The sequence below is a fragment of the Pristiophorus japonicus genome, chromosome 3, assembly GCF_044704955.1.
Source record: "Pristiophorus japonicus isolate sPriJap1 chromosome 3, sPriJap1.hap1, whole genome shotgun sequence".
In the NCBI taxonomy this organism is placed as follows: Eukaryota; Metazoa; Chordata; class Chondrichthyes; family Pristiophoridae; genus Pristiophorus; species Pristiophorus japonicus.
In genome coordinates this window covers 292,362,625-292,383,614 of record NC_091979.1, presented here as the reverse complement: position 1 = coordinate 292,383,614, position 20,990 = coordinate 292,362,625, and the positions used below count along the sequence as shown (strand labels likewise).

General features: G+C 44.1%; 1 protein-coding gene across 1 annotated transcript in view; it reads left to right on the top strand.

Moving 5' to 3' along the window:
- dntt (deoxynucleotidyltransferase, terminal) overlaps window positions 1-20,990 on the top strand; it is a 492,443-nt gene that overhangs the window by 97,724 nt on the left and 373,729 nt on the right. The window contains 1 exon segment of the mRNA XM_070875033.1: window positions 19,481-19,651. Coding sequence (XP_070731134.1) covers window positions 19,481-19,651 — 171 coding nt within the window.

The window sequence follows — 20,990 nt, the reverse complement described above, 5'->3', positions numbered from 1 at the left end:
CTAAGTCATCCTGGCTCACTCCCATGTCCACTTCCATGAAGACTGGAACGCCGTTTATCTCGACTTCCATCTTCACTGGAGGACAATCGGTAGTGCAGGTATACACTCCATACAATTCTTCTTGGAGCTGAGCTGCCCCTCTTGCCAAATCATCATTCATGGATTCAAAGTCATCTACCGACTCCTCCGCTAGATGGTGAGTCGTATTTCTTTTACACATACGCTGGAGGTGGCCCTTCGTGTTACAGGCTTTGCATACGTACTCAGCAAACCGACACTGGTGAGTCCTATGGTTTCCTCCGCAATGCCAGCATGGTGCTACTCGATTAGCACCCCTCGGCGGACTTTGAATTCTGGAACCCTGAGGTCTGTGCACTCTGCCCTGGGCAGAGCCACGTTCTACAGTCCTGCCTGTGAAAGGCACATTCTGTGTACAGTACTTGCCGGGTTTGAGTCTACAGGATGAATGATTTGCTTGGTGCTGCAGGTCGAGGTCATGAACGCCTGACTGATGCTGATGGCCTTCTGCAGGTTGACTGTGGTGTCGGCAGATAATAATTTATGAAGGAGGCCCTTGTGGCTGATTCCCATAATGAAGATGTCTCGCAATGCTTCGTTGAGATGCGTGCCAAAATCACATGGTGCCGCAAGTCTCCTGAGGTCGGCAGCATATTTTGCAATCTCCTGGCCCTCAGGTCTGCGGTGAGTGTAGAATCTGTACCTGGCGGTGAGGATGCTCTCTTTTGGTTTTAGTTAGTCACGAATTAGTTCAGTCAGCTCATCATATGTCTTATGCTTGGCCTTCATGGGTGCCAGAAAATCCCTGACGAGGCGGTAGACCTCGGGCCCACAACTGGTCAGCAGTATAGCCTTGCGCTTCTCGGCCAATGTGTCCATCTCCCTGCCAGGTCGTTTGCTCGAGCCTTTCCATGAAGGCATCCCAATCACCACCCTCTGCAAAGTCTTTTAGTGTACCAAAGATAGCCATTATTCTTGTCGCCAGTTGTTATGTCTGCAATGTACTTATGAATGACTCCACGAGGCAATATGTTGTACTCAAACTGTAGTGACCTTGGTCCTTTATTCCAAACTCCAGAGTGAGGCACAAACATGGTATGCAGCCTTTTATACTGGGCCCTGCCACCAGGGCAGGAAACCCCAGTCTCCACCAGTTGCACCCTCTATGGTGTCAGCATGTATATACACAGTTTAACACTTATTGATAGTACATCAGGTAAACAAGTTTCCATCATATGCAACTACACAGTGACTACACAGAGTACATCCATAGTCTGCATTTCCAACAGAAAATAACTGTCTACATTGGTTAGAGAAGCAGAAGGATCTGGGCATACAGATACACGGATCACTAAAGGTAGTGACACAGGTTAATAAGGCAGAAAAAAGGCAAACAAGCACTGGGGTTCATTTCTAGAGAGATAGAATTGAAAAGCAGAGAAGTTATGTTCAACTTCTATATAACCTTGGTTAGACCACACTTGGAGTACTGTGTACAGTTCTGTTCTCCATATTATAAAAAGGATATAGAGGCACTGAAGGTGGTGCAAAAAATATTTACTGGAATGATTCCAGAACTGAGAGTTTATGCCTGCAGGGTTGGGGCTCTTTTCTGTAGAAAAGAGAAGACTGAATGGTGACCTGAAAGAGGTCTTCAAGATTGTGAAAGGGTTTGATAGGATAGACATAGAGAAGATGTTTCCACTTGCGGGTGAGAAAAGAACTAAGGGCCATCAATCACTAACAGATCCAATAAGAAATTCAAATGCAACTTCTTTACCCAGAGAGTGGTTAGAATGTGGAACTTGCTACCACAGGGAGTGGTTGAGGCAAGTAGCAAAGATGCATTCAAGAGAAAGCTGGATAAACACATGAGGGAGAAAGTAATAGAAGGATATGTTCATGGGGTTACAAGAAGGGTGGGAGGAGGTTTATGTGCAGCATTATCAGTGGCATGGAAGTGTTGGGCCGAATGGTCTGCTCCTGTGCTGTAATTACTTTGTAATACTTTGTAAAAAAAATGGTGTAAAACAACCATTTACACCAATTCTTCAGTGAGTGGGCAAAAATTTGGCAGATGGAGTACAATGTTGGAAAGTGTGAGGTTATGCACTTTGGAATTAAAAAAAAACATCGAGGAGCTAGTTATTATTTAAATGGAGAAAAATTGCAAAGTGCTGCAGTTCAGCGGGACCTGGGGGTGCTGGTGCATGAAACACAAAAGGTTAGTATGCAGGTACAGCAGGTGATCAGGAAGGCCAATGCAATCTTGGCCTTTATTGCAAAGGGGATGAAGTATAAAAGCAGGGAAGTCTTGCTACAGTTATACAGGGTATTGGTGAGGCCACACCTGGAATACTGCGTTCAGTTTTGGTTTCGATATTTAAGAAAGGATATACTTGCTTTGAAGGCAGTTCGGAGAAGGTTCACAAGATTGATTCTGGAGATGAGGGGGTTGATTTATGAGGAAAGGTTGAGTAGGTTGGGCCTCTACTCATTGGAATTCAGAAGAATGAGAGGTGATTCTATCGAAATGTATAAGATTATGAGGGGGTTTGACAAGGTGGATGCAGAGAGGATGTTTCCACTGATAGGGGAGACTAGAACAAGGGGGCATAATCTTAGAATAAGGGGCCGCCCATTTAAAACTGAGATGAGGAGGAATTTCTTCTCTCAAAGGGTTGTAAATCTGTAGAATTCGCTGCCTCAGAGAGCTGTGGAAGTTGGGTCATTGAATAAATTTAAGACAGAAATAGACAGTTTCTTAACTGATAAGGGAATAAGGAGTTATGGGGAGCGGGCAGGGAAGTGGACCAATAAGGAGTTATGGGGAGCGGGCAGGGAAGTGGACCAGAATCCATGATCGGATCAGCCATGATCGTATTAAATGGTGGTGCAGGCTCGAGGGGCCGTATGGCCTACTCCTGCTTCTATTTCTTATGTTCTATATGCAATACCAGTACTTCAGGGTCCTATGACTGGCATAAGATCCTGATTTATATATTTCAGTAAGGCTCCTGCCTCTTATGGGCAGGAGTGCTGGATGCCTATTTCGAGGCTGGCTTGAAAATCAGGATGCAGTCGGTTTATTTTTGGTAATTTTTGTCTGCCTACTGCTTTATTTTTCAGTGTGGACAGGGCAGTAAGCACATGGAAATCCCCCCCACTGTGATTGGGGTGCATCCAGTATTAGGTAGTCAGACATTCACATACCTTAGTGGTACCACTGGGTCGGCTGTCCCAGTTTCCTTTGGGAAGAGGAATCTTTGCACGCCCTAATTGTCACATTTTTCTGCAGATGTGGAAGTTAAGGATCAGCTGCCTTATCTGAAAAAAGTAGCTGAGACCAGAATTGAAGATGATAAACCTTCATACAAGACAAGTTATGAAAGCCCCATAAAATTCTCCTGAGGAAAATAAAGTTTTAAGTGCTCAGTGGCAGCATCTCTGCTTTGATTCAAAAGGTTATGGACTCGAGTCCCACTCCAGAGACTTGAGCACATAATCTGGGCTGACACTCCAGTGCAGTGCTGAGGGAGTGCTGCACTGTCGAAGATATCGTCTTTTGGATGAGACATTAAACCAAGACCAGACATGCCCTCTCAGGTGGATGTAAAAGATCCCATGGCACTATTTAGAAGAATTCTCACCGTTGTACTGACCAATGTTTATCCTTCAACCAACATCACTAAAAATCAGTTTATCTGGTCATTATCATGTTGTTGTTTGTGGGGACTTGCTGTATGCAAATTGACTGCCGCGTTTCCTACATTACAACAGTGACTACACTTCTAAAGTACTTAATTGGCTGTGCAGTGCTTTGAGATGTCCTGAAGTTGTGAATGATGCTCTTAAAAAAAATGCAAGTTTTTCTTTTTATTGTAGCCATTGGATAATGTTAGAGACAATAAGGAAGCTGGTGACAGACTTTATATGAATCAGATACCCGGTGAAGAAATAGGGCTGCTAAGAAATGGTCAGGTTTCAAAAATGAAGCAGCAGCATTTTCTCACGATGACATAGACTGTATTTAAAGCTTAAGGCTGAGAATTAACTTGGGAACTGATATCCCTATACAGTAGAAATATCTAAAACAAAGCCTTATACAAGTAGATATATACAAGAGTTATTGGCATGGCAATTGGTTAAACCCAGATGTTATTGTTTATGTCCAGTAGCAGTTCTCCATAAAGAAGGATGGAAGCTTGAGGCTACATATTGATTACTGAGAATTGAATCACAAGGCGATCTCCAATATGCAACAACTGCTATAGATATAGATCTGATGGAGACCCTAGGTGTTATTCATGGTTATCTATTTTAAAGCAGGCTAATGTGCACCATGAAGGATTTGTAGTGGAAGGAACACACCAATCATTAAACTATGCAAAATCCATTTGTGAACAAAGAGCACCTATCCCAGGGGAAATTAATTTTATTATTTGGAAAATATTTTTGAACAATATTTTCATTCTGGACACAGCTGGAGTCATGACCTCAACAATCCAGGACCCCAGCTTGTGGTTTTATGGCAAAAGGGTTGGATTGAAAATAAATGTGTGCTTTATCATTTGCACCTGCTGTTAGATCAACATTTTCTCCCTATTCTTTAATTTAGTGCTGTTCACTAGGTCAGGCTTTAGTAGCAGTAGAAAAATTATTATTAAAATAACCATCTTATCATCAGAATAGCAAAGTGTTACTTTAGCAAGAGAGCAAGATGCTAGTCATTTGTGCTTAAAAGAGCAGTATGTCTCACACAGACTACTTATTTCTATAATTTACCTGTAACCTACTCTACCATTATCTGCCATATAAAATTACATGCATTTTTGTAAAAATCAATTCTCTGCTTGTTTCATCAAAAGAGAATAAAGAAGTGAGAAGGCTCTTATTACTCCAGCAGGAAAAACATTTTCAATTTGGCAGATGAAGAGAACTGCATTTGTTCGTTTCCATCCAATCTGGCTCAATTTCCAAGACAGTGTATTATACAATGATTGACATGAGAACATCATTGTTAAATCTACTTCTGCACCTTACCTGAGGAAAGCAGGAAGGCTGGCAGGACCATTTTGAATAAGAACATATTATCTTTGATTTATAAAAATTGTATTTCTTTTCATAGAGAATAAGTTGAAAGAAAATATTCCCAGAAGGGATGTATTCATTTCTTAAACATAAAATATGTAACATACTGTCATTTAAACATACATCACCTGAATAGTTTGGGATAAACAAAATCATTGTATATAACCAGACATGCACATGACACATATTGCTGTGACATAGTGATACTGATTAAATCAGGAACAAAGTGGAGTTTGATACGCATTTTCCTGTAGCAGGAACATTATCGGCAGAGGCCTATAAAGGCCGCGAGAGGCAGCGGGAGTTCGTGGTCGCTGAGGCGTGAGTCCGGGGATCGGCAGAGGCCTATAAAGGCCGCGAGAGGCAGCAGGAGTTTGTGGTCGCTGAGGGGTGAGCCCGGGGATCAGCAGAGGCCTACAAAGGCCGCGAGAGGCAGCGGGAGTCCGTGGGCGCTGAGGCGTGAGTCCAGGGATCGGTGTGGCCTACAAAGGCCGCGAGAGGCAGCGGGAGTTCGTGGTCGCTGAGGGGTGAGTCCGGGGATCAACAGAGGCCTATAAAGGCCCAGCTTGTGCAGCTATAGGGAGAAGGCAAAAAAGAAGTAGAAAGAAATAGAAAGGTGATGTCACAGCCAAGAGGGTAAGTGATTGGCTGGTAATTGGCAAGTAGTTTTTCTTTTTTCTCTTCTATATCAGTAACTTTCAGCACGGTTGTTGCCAATTTAAGTGTATCTAAGGGTTAAGTCATGGCAGGAGAGCTCGGACAAGTGTTATGCTCCTTCTGTACTATGTGGGAAATCAGGGGCCCCTCTGGTGTCCTTGACGACTAAGTGTGCGGGAAGTGTGTCCGCCTCCAGCTCCTGATGGACCGCATTGCGGAATTGGAGCTGAAGGTGGATTCACTCTGGAGCATCCACGATGCTGAGAATGATGTGAATAGCACGTTTAGTGAGTTGGTCTTACCGCAGGTAAAGGGTCCACAGCCAGATAGGGAATGGAAGACCAACAGGAAGAGCAGTGCAAGGAAGATAGTGCAGGGATCCCCTGCGGTCATCCCCCTACAAAACAGATACACCGCTTTGAGTACTGTTGAGGGGGATGACTCATCAGGGGGGAGCAGCAGCAGCCAAGTTCATGGCACCGTGGCTGGCTCTGCTGCACAGGAGGGCAGGAAAAAAAAAGAGTGGGAGAGCGATAGTGATAGGGGATTCAATTGTAAGGGGAATAGATAGGCGTTTCTGCGGCCGCAACCGAGACTCCAGGATGGTATGTTGCCTCCCTGGTGCAAGGGTCAAGGATGTCACGGAGTGGGTGCAGGACATTCTGAAAAGGGAGGGTGAACAGCCAGTTGTTGTGGTGCATATAGGTACCAATGACATAGGTAAAAAACGGGATGAGGTCCTACGAGGCAAATTTAGAGAGCTAGGAGCCAAATTAAAAAGTAGGACCTCAAAAGTAATAATCTCAGGATTGCTACCAGTGCCACGGGCTAGTCAGAGTAGGAATCACAGGATAGCTCAGATGAATACGTGGCTTGAGGAGTGGTGCAGAAGGGAGCGATTCAAATTCCTGTGACATTGGAACCGGTTCTGGGGGAGGTAGGACCAGTACAAACCGAACGGTCTCCACCTGGGCAGGACTGGAACTAATGTCCTAGGGGGAGTGTTTGCTAATACTAATGTGGCAGGGGGATGGGAACCTATGCAGGGAGATAGAGGGAAATAAAAAGGAGGCAGAAGCAAAATATAGAAAGGAGAATAGTAAAAGTGGAGGGCAGAGAAACCCAAGGCAAAAAACAAAAAGGGCCACATTACAGCAAAATTCTAAAGGGGCAAAGTGTGTTAAAAAACTGAGCAGATAGCAGTTAATGGATACGATGTGATTGGCATCACGGAGACATGGCTCCAGGGGGACCAAGGCTGGGAACTCAACATCCAAGGATATTCAGCATTTAGGAAGGATAGACAGAAAGAAAAAGGAGGTGGGGTGGCGTTGCTACTTAAAGATGAAATCAATGCAATTGTAAGGAAGGACATTAGCCTGGATGATGTGGAATTGGTATGGGTGGAGCTGCAGAATACCAAAGGGCTGAAAACGCTAGTGGGTGTTATGTATAGATGGCTAAATAGTAGTAGTGAGGTTGGGGACAGCATCAAGCAAGAAATAAGGGATGTGTGCAATAAAGGTACAGCAGTAAACATGGGCGACTTTAATCTACACATTGATTGGGCTAACCTAACTGGTAGCAATGCGGTAGAGGAGAATTTCCTGGAGTGTATGAGGGATGGTTTTCTAGACCAATATAGCGAGGAACCAACCAGGGAGCTGGCCATCCTAGACTGGGCATTGTGTAATGAGAAAGGACTAATTAGCAATCTTGATGTGCGAGGCCCCTTGGGGAAGAGTGACCATAATATGGTAGGATTCTTTATTAAGATGGAGAGTGACACAGTTAATTCAGAGACTAAGGTCCTGAACTTAGGGAAAGGTAACTTCGATGGTATGAGGCGTGAATTGGCTAGAATAGACTGGCAAACGATACTAAAAGGGTTGACGGTGGATAAGCAATGGCAAACATTTAAAGATCACATGGATGAACTTCTGCAAATATACATCCCCGTCTGGAGTAAAAATAAAACTGGGAAGGTGGCTCAACCATGGCTAACAAAGGAAATTAAAGGATAGTTTTAAAGCCAAGGAAGAAGCATATAAATTGGCTAGAAAAAGCAACAAACCTGAGGACTGGGAGAAATTTAGAATTCAACAGAGAAGGACTAAGGGTTTAATTAAGAGGGGGAAAATAGAGTACGAGCGGAAGCTTGCAGGGAATGTAAAAACTGACTGCAAAAGCTTCTATAAATATGTGAAGAGAAAAATAATAGTGAAGACAAATGTAGGTCCCTTGAAGTTGGATTCAGGTGAAATTATAATGGGGAACAAAGAAATGGCAGACCAATTGAACCAATACTTCGGTTCTGTCTTCACGAAGGAAGATACAAATAACCTTCCAAAGATACTAGGGGACAGTGGGTCTAGTGAGAAGGAGGAACTGAAGGATATCCTTATTAGGCAGGAAATTGAGTTAGGGAAATTGATGGGATTGAAGGCCGATAAATCCCTGGGGCCTGATAGTCTGCATTCCAGAATGCTCAACGAAGTGGCCCTAGAAATAGTGGATGCATTGGTGATCATTTTCCAACAGTCTATCGACTCTTAATCGGTTCCCATGGACTGGAGGGTAGCTAATGTAACATAACTTTTTTTTTTTTTTAAAAAGGAGGGAGAGAGAAAATGGGTAATTATAGACCGGTTAGCTTGACATCGGTGGTGGGGGAAGGTGTTGGAATCGATCATGAAGGACGAAATAGCAGCGCATTTGGAAAGCGGTGACAGGTCAGTATGGATTTATGAATTGGAAATCAACTTGACGAACTTCTGGAATTTTTTGAGGATGTAACTAGCAGAGTGGACAAGGGAGAACCAGTGGATGTGGTGTATTTGGACTTTCAGAAGGCTTTTGACAAGGTCCCGCACAAGAGATTGGTGTGCAAAGTCAAAGCACATGGTATTGGGGGTAATATACTGACGTGGATAGGGAACTGGTAGGCAGACAGGAAGCAGAGAGTCGGGATAAACGGGTCCTTTTCAGAATGGCAGGCAGTGACTAGTGGAGTGCCGCAGGGCTCAGTGCTGGGAGCCCAGCTCTTTACAATATACATTAACGATTTGGATGAAGGAATAGAGTGTAATATCTCCAAGTTTGCAGATGACATTAAACTGGGTGGCGGTGTGAGCTGTGAGGAGGACGCTAAGAGGCTGAAGGGTGACTTGGACAGGTTAGGTGAGTGGGGAAATGCATGGCAGATGCAGTTTAATGTGGATAAATGTGAGGTTATCCATTTTGGGGGCAAAAACACAAAGGCAGAATATTATCTGAATGGCGGCAGATTAGGAAAAGGGGAGGTGCAACGAGACCTGGATGTCATGGTTCATCAGTCACTGAAAGTGGGCACGCAGGTACAGCAGGCGGTGAAGAAGGCAAATGGTATGTTGGCCTTCATAGCTAGGGGATTTGAATTTGGAAGCACGGAGGTCTTACTGCAGTTGTACAGGGCCTTCGTGAGGCCTCACCTGGAATATTGTGTTCAGTTTTAGTCTCCTAGTCTGAGGAAGGACATTCTTGCTATTGAGGGAGTGCAGCGAAGGTTCACCAGACTGATTCCAGGGATGGCTGGACTGACATATGAGGAGATACTGGATCAACTGGGCCTTTATTCACTGGAGTTTAGAAGTATGAGAGGGGATCTCATAGAAACCTATAAGATTCTGACGGGACTGGACAGGTTAGATGCAGGAAGAATGTTCCCCATGTTGGGGAAGTCCAGAACCAGGGGACATAGTCTGAGGATAAGGAGTAGGCCATTTAGGACTGAGACGAGGAGAAACATTTTCACTCAGAGTTGTTAACCTGTGGAATTCCCTGCCGCAGAGAGTTGTTGATGCCAGTTCACTGGATATATTCAAGAGGGAGTTAGATATGGCTCTTACGGTGAAGGGGATCAAGGGATATGGAGAGAAAGCAGGAAAGGGGTACTGAAGGAATGATCAGCCATGATCTTATTGAATGGCGCTGAAGGCTCGAAGGGCCAAATAGCCTACTCCTGCACCTATTTTCTATGTTGATATTATATTTTAATTCAAATGTGTGGTTGAAATCCAAATTTAAAAAAATTGGGCCATAATTTGCGGCCCCCAGGGGTGTGTACGAGGTGTGCATGTGCCCTTGGGGCATGAGCTGTGCATGCCTAAAACCAGAAGTTACAATCTGCCAAGAATTTTCTTGACAGATTATCCACATTTCCGGGGAAAGGGCATTCACGGGCAGAGAGTTGGGCTATTTACCCAGCGAATGTCTGTGAAATTCTTACATCTGGTAAAAGCAGGCCTGATTTTACCTAGGCAAGAGTTTTAAAAAACAGAAAAATAAAATATGTTATCAATTAGTTATACATTTAAAAACCTGTGAAATAAAGTTATTTTTAGCCCCTTTAAAACATGTAAATTTATCAAAAAATTAAATTTTTGTTTTAAATATTTAATTAAATGCCATTTTAATTCATTTAAAATATGTGATTTAAAAAAAATCGATTTGGCGTGTAGAGGTATTTTAGGGGTATTCCCAGTCATGCTTATGGGGTTTCCGTACATATGGAATCGCCATAAATATGAATGGGGATCCCCCTTCTGTCTTTTGTTTGGCTGGCCCATATGATCTCAGGGGCGCTTGCAATCCGCATGCGTCCCTGAGAAATGTGGGCCTCTAACCCGGAGAGTCCCAGGATCACAAATCTCCGTACCTTCTGGACCACCACGTACGTGGGCATTTTATTTGCATATCAGAGGCATTTCCCTGCAGGAAGCATCTGACCGCAAATTCTGGGTCAATAGATCGTAAGATCAGATCTATCCTGAAAATTGCTTTGCATTTCAAATTTAAAGAGGAATGCTGAAGTGTCATTTAACGCAGGTCTAGAAATGGGCAATTTGAAGAGATAGAACTTTCCTATGCCTGATGGCTGCAAGACCCAAAGTAAAATCTCAAATACGGTCTACTACACAAAACTAACCAACATTTGGCAGTTTGACTCAAAGACAAAATAGGAACAGGAGTAGGCCATTCAGCCCCTCAAGCATGTTGCACCATTCAATTAGATCATGCCTCATCAATACCTCAATTCCATTTACCATATTCCTTGATACCCTTACTTAACAAATATCTATCGATCTCAGTCTTGATAATTCCAATCGACCCAGTATCCACAGCCTATTAGGGAGAGAGTTTCAGATTTCCACTACCCTTTGTGTGAAATGTGGAAAATTATGACTAATGCAGCTGTAATTTCCTTATTTATTTCTTTTACCCTGAGGTGGAAACCATCAGGTCCTGGAGATTTATCTATTACTACTTTTTTAACGGATACTAAATCCAATAATTTCCTCCCCTTGCTTTTAGGTTGGTTTCGACTGCTGGTGTTTTGTCCTTTTCCTCAACTGTGAAAACGGTTACAAAGTATTCATGAAACAATTCTATTATTTCCAAATTCTCCATTATACTCTTTTCTGGGTCCACATTCCCTCTTGTTCTTGTCCCCTCTTTTTCTTAATATAATAAAACATTTTAATTCTAGCTTGCAAGTTTATTCATATTCCCTTTTGCACCTCTTATTACTTTCTTTGTATGCCTTTGTTATTTTCTACAGTTCTCCCAGTCCACCAATTCCCATTTTTCCTTGCATTTGTGTATGCCTTTTCTTTTAACTTGGTTCTGTCTCCAATATCATTTGTTGAGCATTGCCTTTTGGTATTGCACCAAATACTTCTTTGAATACTTCCCACTGTTTGTCTGTAGGTGTGCCCATTATCAGTTTAGCCCACTTTACTGTAGCCAATTTATTTCTCATCCCTTCAAAATTTGCCTGTGACTGTCCCTTTTCCCTCTCAAACCTACTATCAAGTTCAATCATATTACGGATGCTATTCACAATATGATCCATGACCATCAGATTGTTAACTTATTCTGGTTTGTTACTCATCACTAAAGCTAATATGACCTTGTTCCCTTGTTGGCTCCAAAAAAATATTGTTCTAGAGAACAGGGAAATTCTAGAAATTCATTGACTTTACTACTTGAGCTGTCCTGCTTCTCCCAGTCGACATGAAAATTAAAATCTCATATTATAACCACATTGTTTCTGAGACATGCTTTCCCAATCTCTGTATTTATCCAATACATCACTAGGTCTATAGACAATGCAAGTTTTCTGACTCTTTCTGGCATTAAATTGACAGCAAGACCAATTATTTTAAAACAATTTGGAATAAGTTTATTAAACACACACACATGCACGTAGCCTATCGGACAAACAGCAGTCGACTAGTATCCTATTGACTCTACTTAATTAGGTAAGGTCATGAGTTACAGATATGCACAGACATATACTTCCCTGGGAGTCAAACAAAGCATGCAGCCTTCTTCCTTGCTTCTTGGTCTGGTCTTGTGGAGAGGGAGGTTTCCTGCTTTGCCACGTGGTCATCCAAAAAGAGGCTTGCCTTTTAATATCTCTTAAGTCCATTGTTTCTTAGAAAGCCCCAGGATTGGGTTTTAGTTTCAGGGCTGTTCTTTATTGGTTTTCCTCACACGTGTGACCATCTGGAGTAATTGGTGCCATTCCTTGATTAGGTTAATTGTTTTCCAATTAAAACCTTTTAGTTTTGATGGGTTTCAAAGTCATGCTGCTTTTATTCCTTAAGCTCCGCCCAGAAGAGGCTTGAACTTGATGTGTCCATTTTATGCTTTTGAGTTCAAACTGCAGCCTGTCTGTGTAATCTTCACTTTTAATATTGATACATACACACTGAATCAATTTTATCATTAATATACACTTTTATTCTTACAATAACTCTCAAAAGAGTCTTGCATCTTTTGCTGTACTTTAAATCAACCCATGCTGTTTCCATAGCCTTCACTGAATTCCCTTCTTTCTACTGTGGTAATTGTGTATTTTATCAATATTGCTACTTCTCCTCAATTTCTGCATCCTTTCTAATGATCCTATAGCCTAGAATACTTAGCTCTCAATCATGCCCAGCTTGTAGCCAGGTCTCTCTATGATACCCTTCAAGCTGAATTTGTGTTTCAAACTCATTTATTTTATTTCTTATTCATGCATTCGAGCACATCAGAGGAAAATAACATAAGAACATAAGAACATAAGAAATAGGAGCAGGAGTAGGCCAATATTTAGCTCTCAATCATGCCCAGCTTGTAGCCAGGTCTCTCTATGATACCCTTCAAGCTGAATTTGTGCCTGCTCTGCCATTTAATCCGATCATGGTTGATCCGATCATGGACTCAGATCCACTTCCCTGGCTGCTCCCCATAACCCCTTATTCCCTTATCGTTTTAGAAACTGTCCATTTCTGTCTTAAATTTAATCAATGTCCCAGCTTCCACAGCTCTCTGAGGGAGCGAATTCCACAGATTTACAACCCTCTGAGAGAAGAAATTCCTCCTCATCTCAGTTTTAAATGGGCGGTCCCTTATTCTAAGATTAAGCCCTCGAGTTCTAGTCTCCCTTATCAGTGGAAACATCCTCTCTGCATCCATCTTGTCAAGCCCCCTAATAATCTTATATGTTTCGATAAGATCACCTCTCATTCTTCTGAATTCCAATGAGTAGAGGCCCAACCTACTCAACCTTTCCTCATAAATCAACTCCCTCATCTCTGGAATCAACCTAGTGAACCTTCAACCTAATGGAATCTTGGTCTTTACTGCAAAGGGGATGAAGTATAAAAGCAAGGAAGTCTTGCTACATTTATACACGGTATTGGTGAGGCCACACCTGGTGTTGTGTACGGAGAAAGAGTCAGACTGAACACTGTGAGCTCAAAGTAAAGTGTGACCTTGGTCTTTCATTGCAGGTCTCCAGAGTGCCTCTCCAACCTGTGAAGCCTCCTTAAATACCTGTGCTCCCAAGGGATTATGGGATCCCTTGGGACTCCAGGGGATGAGCCCTCTAGTGGCTATACAGAGTAGATACAAGTTTACATATACAACAACACTCCCCCCCAATGTCAATAGTGTAACTATTTACAATGTGAGTTGATCTGGGGCCCTTCTTGCCCTGGTTGATCATCTCGGTGTGAAAGCTGATGTTGTTGAATCACTTGTTGGGCCCTCGCTGGGCTGCAGTGCAGCTGGCCTTGCTTGGCTGCCTGGTGTGTTGGGCCCTGCTGGGCTGCTGTGGATGATGGGTTCTGCTTCGTGGTCAACCGTGGTGCTGGTTGCCACTGGTGTGTGTGTTGGGGGATCAAAAAAGGTAGGGTCCAAGGTGGGTTGCTCAAGATAGTCCGTGCATCTGAGTTTGATTTGGTCCAAGTGTTTCCAGTGAATGAGTCCATTTGAAAGGTTGACCCAAAACACCCTGCTCCCCTCTTTGGCCACAACAGTGCCGGGAAGCCACTTGGGACCTTGTCCATAATTTAATACAAATACAGGATAATTGATTTCAATGTCGTGTGACACATTTGCGCTATCATGGTCTGTACTTTGTTGAAGCCACTGTTCATGTAGATCAGGGTGAACTAACGAGAGCCTTCTCTTAAGTGCTCTTTTCATGAGCAGTTCAGCAGGTGGGATCCCAGTGAATGAGTGGGGTCTCGTGTGGTAGCTAAGCAGGACTCGGGATAGGCGAGTCTGCAGTGAGCCTTCAGTTACCTCTCAAGCCTTGCTTGATGGTTTGCACTGCTCTCTTTGCCTGACCATTTGGACGCTGGTTTAAATGGGGCAGATGTGACATGTTTGATCCCGTTACGGGTCATGAATTCTTTGAACTCAGCATTGGTAAAACGTGGCCCGTTGTCGCTCACCAGGACATCAGCTATGCTGTGTGTGGCAAACATGGCCCGCAGGCTTTCAGTAGTGGCAGCGGACGTGCTAGCTGACATTATCTCACGTTCAATCCACTTGGAGTATGCGTCTACAACCACAAGGAAAATTTTACCCAAGAATGGGCCTGCATAGTCGACGTGTACCCTAGACCACGGTTTGGGGGGCCAAGACCATAAACTTAGCAGCGCGGCTCCCTGGGTACATTGCTTAATTGCGAGCATGTATTACATCTGTGAACGCAGGACTCTAAGTCTGCATCGATACCGGGCCACCACACATGGGATCTGGCTGTCGCTTTCATCATTATGATGCCTGGGTGGGTACTGTGGAAGTCATTGAATGAAGGTGTCTCTGCCCTTCTTGGGGACCACTACTCGATTGCCCCACAAAAGGCAGTCTGCCTGTATAGATATTTCATCTTTGCGCCACTGGAACGGCTTTATCTCTTCCTGCATTTCCACTGGGACACTGGACCATCTCCTGTGAAGCACACAGCTTTTGACTAGAATAATAAGAGGTCCTGGCTTGTCCAGGTTTTGATCTGCTGGGCAGTGACGGGTGATTTGCTCACTCTCAAATGCTTCCATAACCATGGCTAGATCTGCGGGCTGCACCATTTCCACCCCCGTGGTGGGCAGTGGCAGTCTACTGAGAGCATTGGCGCAGTTTTCTGTGCCTGGCCTTTGGCGGATAGCGTAGATGTATGCGAACAACGTGAGCGCCCATCTCTGGATGTGGGCTGATGCGTTGGTATTTATCCCTTTACTCTTGGAGAACAGGGATATAATTGGCTTATAGTCAGTTTCCAATTCGAATTTTAGCCCAAACAGGTATTGATGCATTTTCTTTACCCCATAGACACACACTAATGCGCCTTTCTCAATCATGCTGTAGGCTCGCTCAGTCTTAGGCATACTCCTGGATGCATAAGCAACCGGTTGCAGTTTCCCGAAATCATTAACTTGTTGCAATACAACCCGACACCATATGATGACGCATCACATGCTAGTACCAAACGCTTACATGGATCATACAACACAAGCAATTTGTTTGAGCATAACAATTTTCTCGCTTTTACAAAGGCATTTTCTTGGCTTTTGCCCCAAACCCATTCATCCCCTTTTCATAGTAAGACATGCAGTGGTTCTAACAGTGTGCTGAGACCTGGTAAGAAGTTACAAATGTAGTTCAGGAGTCCCAGAAATGACTGCAGTTCCGTCGCGTTCTGTGGCCTCGGTGTATTCTCGATTGCCTCCGTCTTCGCATTGGTGGGCCTGATGCCGTCCACCGCAATCCTCCTTTCCAGGAACTCCACTTCAGGCACCCTTCGAGCGCAATTCGAGCCCCACACGGTTGAGTCGACTAAGAACCTCCTCCAGGTTCTGCAGATGCTCAACTGTGTTACGACCTGTGAACAAGATGTCGTCCTGGAAGACCACGGTGTGTGGGACCGACTGCAGTAAGCTTTCCATGTTTCTCTGGAATATCACTGCCGCTGATCGGATTCCAAACGGGCATCTGTTATAAACAAAAAGATCTTTGTGCATGTTGATGCAGGTGAGGACCTTTGATGATTCCTCTAGTTCCTGCGTCATGTAGGCTGAAGTCAGATCCAGCTTCGTGAACGTCTTTCCTCCCGCCAGTGTTGCAAAAAAGGTCGTGGGTCTTTGGTGGTGGGTATTGGTCCTGCAGGGAGAAACGATTGATAGTTACTTTGTAATCACCACAGATTCTGATGGTGTCGTCTCCCTTGAGGACTGGGACGATAGGACTGGCCCACTCGTTGAACTTGATCGGGGAAATGATGCCCTCTCTTTGCAGCTGGTCTTGCTCGATCTCTACCCTTTCTTTCATCATGTACGGTACTGCTCTCGCCTTGTGATGGATGGGTCGCGCCCCTGGAATTAGGTGGATCTACAATTTTGCTCCTTGGAAATTTCCGATGCCTGGTCTGAACAGCGAAGGAAATTTGTTTAAGACCTGGGCACACGAAGTCTCGTCAGCGGGTGATGGTGCTCGGACGTCGTCCCAGGTCCAGCGTATCTTTCCCAGCCAGCTCCTGCCAAGCAGCGTGGGACCATCGCCCGGTACCACCCAGAGTGGTAGCTTATGCACCGCTCTAATGTAGGAGACCTTTACGGTAGCACTGCCGATTACAGGAATCAGTTCTTTTGTGTAAGTTCTTAGTTTTGTGCAAACTGGAGTTAAGACTGGCCTTGAGGCCTTGTTGCACCACAACCTTTTGAAAGTCTTTTTGCCCATGATGGACTGGCTCGCGCCCATATCCAGCTCCATTGACACCAGGAGTCCATTTAGTTCAACATTCAGCATTATCGGGGGACAATTCGTGGTGAATGTTTGCACCCCATGTACCTCTGCCTCCTCGATCTGAGGCTCTGGTTCATTGTGATCCTCCGTGGATCTGTCCTCCTCTGCAACATGGTGGTTTGCAGCTTTAACAGGCTTTGCAGCTCGCCTACACACTCGTTGGAGGTGTCCCATTGTTCCACAGCCCTTGCAAACGTACTCTTTGTATGGGCATGAATGGAGAAGATGATCACTCCCGCAGCGCTAACAAGGTGTTAATGGCCTTGCATTCATCACCTTTGATGGTGGACTCTGGGAAATCTGAGGACTTGTAGCTGCAGGTATGTGTGACCTGCCCTGTACATTACGATTCAAAAACAATATCACTTTGTTCACAGTACTTGTAGCAGCACTTGTGTGCTGAGAGATTTGCTTAGTATTGTCACTGGTGGCAATGAACGCCTGGGCTATCGCTATGGCCTTACTCAAGGTTGGGGTCTCTACAGTCAAAAGTTTGCAAGGTATGGTTTCGTGGCCAATGCCAAGTACGAAAAAGTCTCTGAGCATATGCTCCAAATATCCTTCAAATTCACAATGTCCTGCAAGGCGTCTTAGCTCGGCGACATAACTCGCCACTTCCTGGCCTTCAGACCTTTTATAGGTGGAGAACCGATACCTCGCCATCAGAATGCTTTCCTTCGGGTTCAAATGCTCCCGGACCAGTGTGCACAAATCGTCGTAAGATTTCTCTGTGGGTTTAGCTGGAGTGAGCAGATTCTTCATGAGGCCACACATTGGTGCCCCACAGACAGTGAGATGGATCACTCTTCGTTTGGCAGCGCTCTCTTCCCCATCTAGCTCGTTGGCCATGGTATATTGGTCGAGTCGCTCCACAAAAGTTTCCCAATCATCTCCCTCTGAGAATTTCTCCAGGATGCCCACTGTTCTCTGCATCTTTGGATTCGCTATCTATAGCTCGTTGCCAGTTGTTGTGTATGGAGAAAGAGTCAGACTGAACACTGTGAGCTCAAAGTAAAGTGTGACCTTGGTCTTTTATTGCAGGTCTCCAGAGTGCCTCTTCAACCTGTGAAGCCTCCTTAAATACCTCTGCTCCCAAGGGATTATGTGGCTGTACCGAGTAAATACAAGTATACATATATAATACCTGGAATACTGCGGCAGTTTTGGTTTTCATATTTACGAAAGGATATACTTGCTTTGGAGGCAGTTCAGAGAAGGTTCACTAGGTTGATTCCGGGGATGAGGGGGTTGACTAATGAGGGAAGGTTGAGTAGGTTGGGCCTTTACTTATTGGAATTCAGAAGAATGAGAGGTGATCTTATCGAAACATGTAAAATTATGAGGGGGCTTGACAAGGTGGATGCAGAGAGGATGTTTCCACTGATGGGGGAGACTAGAACTAGAGGGCATGATCTTAGAATAAGGGGCCACCCATTTAAAACAGAGATGAGGAGAAATTTCTTCCCTCAGAGGGTTGTAAATCTGTGGAATTCGCTGCCTCAGAGAGTTGTGGAAGCTGGGACATTGAATAAATTTAAGACAGAAATAGACAGTTTCTTAAACGATAAGGAGATAAGGGGTTATGGGGAGCGGGCAGGGAAGAGGAGCTGAGTCCATGATCGGATCAGCAATGATCGTATTAAATGGCAGAGCAGGCTCGAGGGGCCGTATGGCCAACTCCGGTTCCTATTTCTTATGTTCTTTTCTCCGATTTCAATCGTTCCACCATTGCAGGCCTTACCTTCAACTGCCATGCCTTAGGCCCTGGAATTGTTGCTCCTCCTCTCCCACGCTCTCTTCTCCTTTAAGATGCTTCTTAAAATCTATGTCTTTGACCACCTGTCCTAATCGTTCCTTATTTGTCTCAAATTTTGTTCGATAACGCTCCCGTGAAATGCCTTGGGATGTTTTACTATGTTAAAGACGGTATATAAATGCAAGTTGCTGTTGTTGATATGTGCTGCCAGTGAGCGGGACTGACAATTGGAAGCATGGAGTTGGAAAATTACATCTATTAGGGTCAATATACAAACTACTTGTACTTTTAACATTTACTATTAACCATTATCCAAATTAACCATTTGCAACTACTTCTAGTGCACATAATAGTTTTCCCAAAAGGCAATTACTAAAAATCTTATAGCCTGGAATATTTAGCTCCCAAATTGATTGAGATTTAACACTGTGGCAACTCATACTAGTAGCAGCATTGGGGTGGTGAAATATGATAACATTGATCAGGTTCCAAATTGCTTTAGAGGACAATTTCATCCTGTCCTGTGCTTTAATCTATTTTTGCCGCTATTAATATGCAATTGAAATTTCACATTGATATTCTGCATGTATCTACCCGTGGGTGGGTTCTACATAGCACAAAAAATTCTTATGTTTTTTATGGTTTGAAGACCAAAGCTCAAGTCTCTGGATTTTTTGAGGAAAATGAACTGCAATCAATGGCTTTGATAGATCACCACAGAAATCAAAGTCAGCGAACTTCAATGTGATTTACTGGTCATAGTACACTGCTTATAATCTCTGAGATTTCATATGTTGCATATTAGCATTGCTAATGTTCTAGCTATTTTTTCTGCAGGATGCATTGGACATTTTGGCAGAGAACTGTGAGTTCAATGAAACCGACGGCCCCTATGTTGCATATTCAAGAGCAACATCGTTGCTAAAATCCCTTCCTTACACAATAAGTCAGATGAACGACCTGGAGGGATTACCCTGTATTGGAGACGAAACAAGAGCCATAATTGAGGTACAAGATTATGAAAAAGATATTACAAGATGATGACTATTGTATGTTATACATATCTTGAAGTCAATGCATAAAATGGAGATGACTGGTTTTTAACCCATCTTATATTTCCTTTGTTAATATGCATTTCTCTCTGCAAACCTAGATAGGGCAAAAGGTTGAGCACGAAAACCAGTGTCGGAATTTCCTCGGGGTTTTGCTGCTGGAGGTTAAGTGAAATCATGTAAATAGGGTTTCTGCTGAAGTTATGACAGCGGAAAGTAGGAACAGGAGTAGGCCGTTCAGCCCCTCGAGCCTGTTCCACCATTCAATTAGATAATGGCTGATCTGTATCTTAACACCAACTAACCGCCTTGGTTCTTTAACCCTTGGTACCCCTGCCTAGTCCATCAATCTCAGTTTTGAAATTTTCAATTGACCTAGCCTCAACAGCTTTTTGGGGGAGAGAGGTCCAGATTTCGACTACCCTTTGTGTGAAGAAGTGCTTTCTGACATAACCCTGGAATAGCAGCTCTAATTTTTAAGGCTATTCCCCCTTATTCTGGCCTCCCCCACCAGAGGAACTAGTTTATCTCTATCTACCTATCAATTCCTTTGATCATTTTCAACACCTCAAATAGATCACCCTTTCATCTTCTATATGCAAGTGATATGTCTTTCTTTTTCCTCAACTGAGGATTCCCCTCCACCATGGTTGACATGGCCCTCGACTGTGTCTGTTCCAATTCCCGCACTTCTGCTCTCACCCCCTCCCTCCCAGAACCACGATAGGGTTTCCCTTGTCCTCACCTTCAATCCCACCATTTCTGCCACCTCCGACATGATCCCACCACCAAACACATGTTCCCCTCCGCTCCCCTTTCAGCATTCTAAAGGGACCATTCCCTCTGCAACACCCTGGTCCACTCCCAACACGCACTTCCCTTCCCACGGCACCTATCCGTACAAGCACTGGAGATGCAACACCTGCCCTTTTACCTCCTCGCTTCCCTCTGTCCAGGGGCCCAAATGCTTCTTCCAGCTGAAACAGTGATTTACTTATACTTCTTTCAATTTAGTGTACTATGTTCACTGCACACGACGCGGTCTCTGCTACATTGGGGAGACCAAACACAGATTGGGTGATCGCTTTGCAGAGCACTTCCGTTCAGTCCGCAAGCCCTGAGCTTCCGGTCACCTGTTATTTTGATTCCCTGCCCCACTCCCAGTCTGGCCGCTCTGTCCTTGTCCTCCTACACTGTTCCAATGAAGCTCAACGTAAACTGGAAGAACAGCGCCTTATCTTTCGATTAGGCACTTTACAGCCTTCTGGACTCAACATTGTGTTCAACAATTTCAG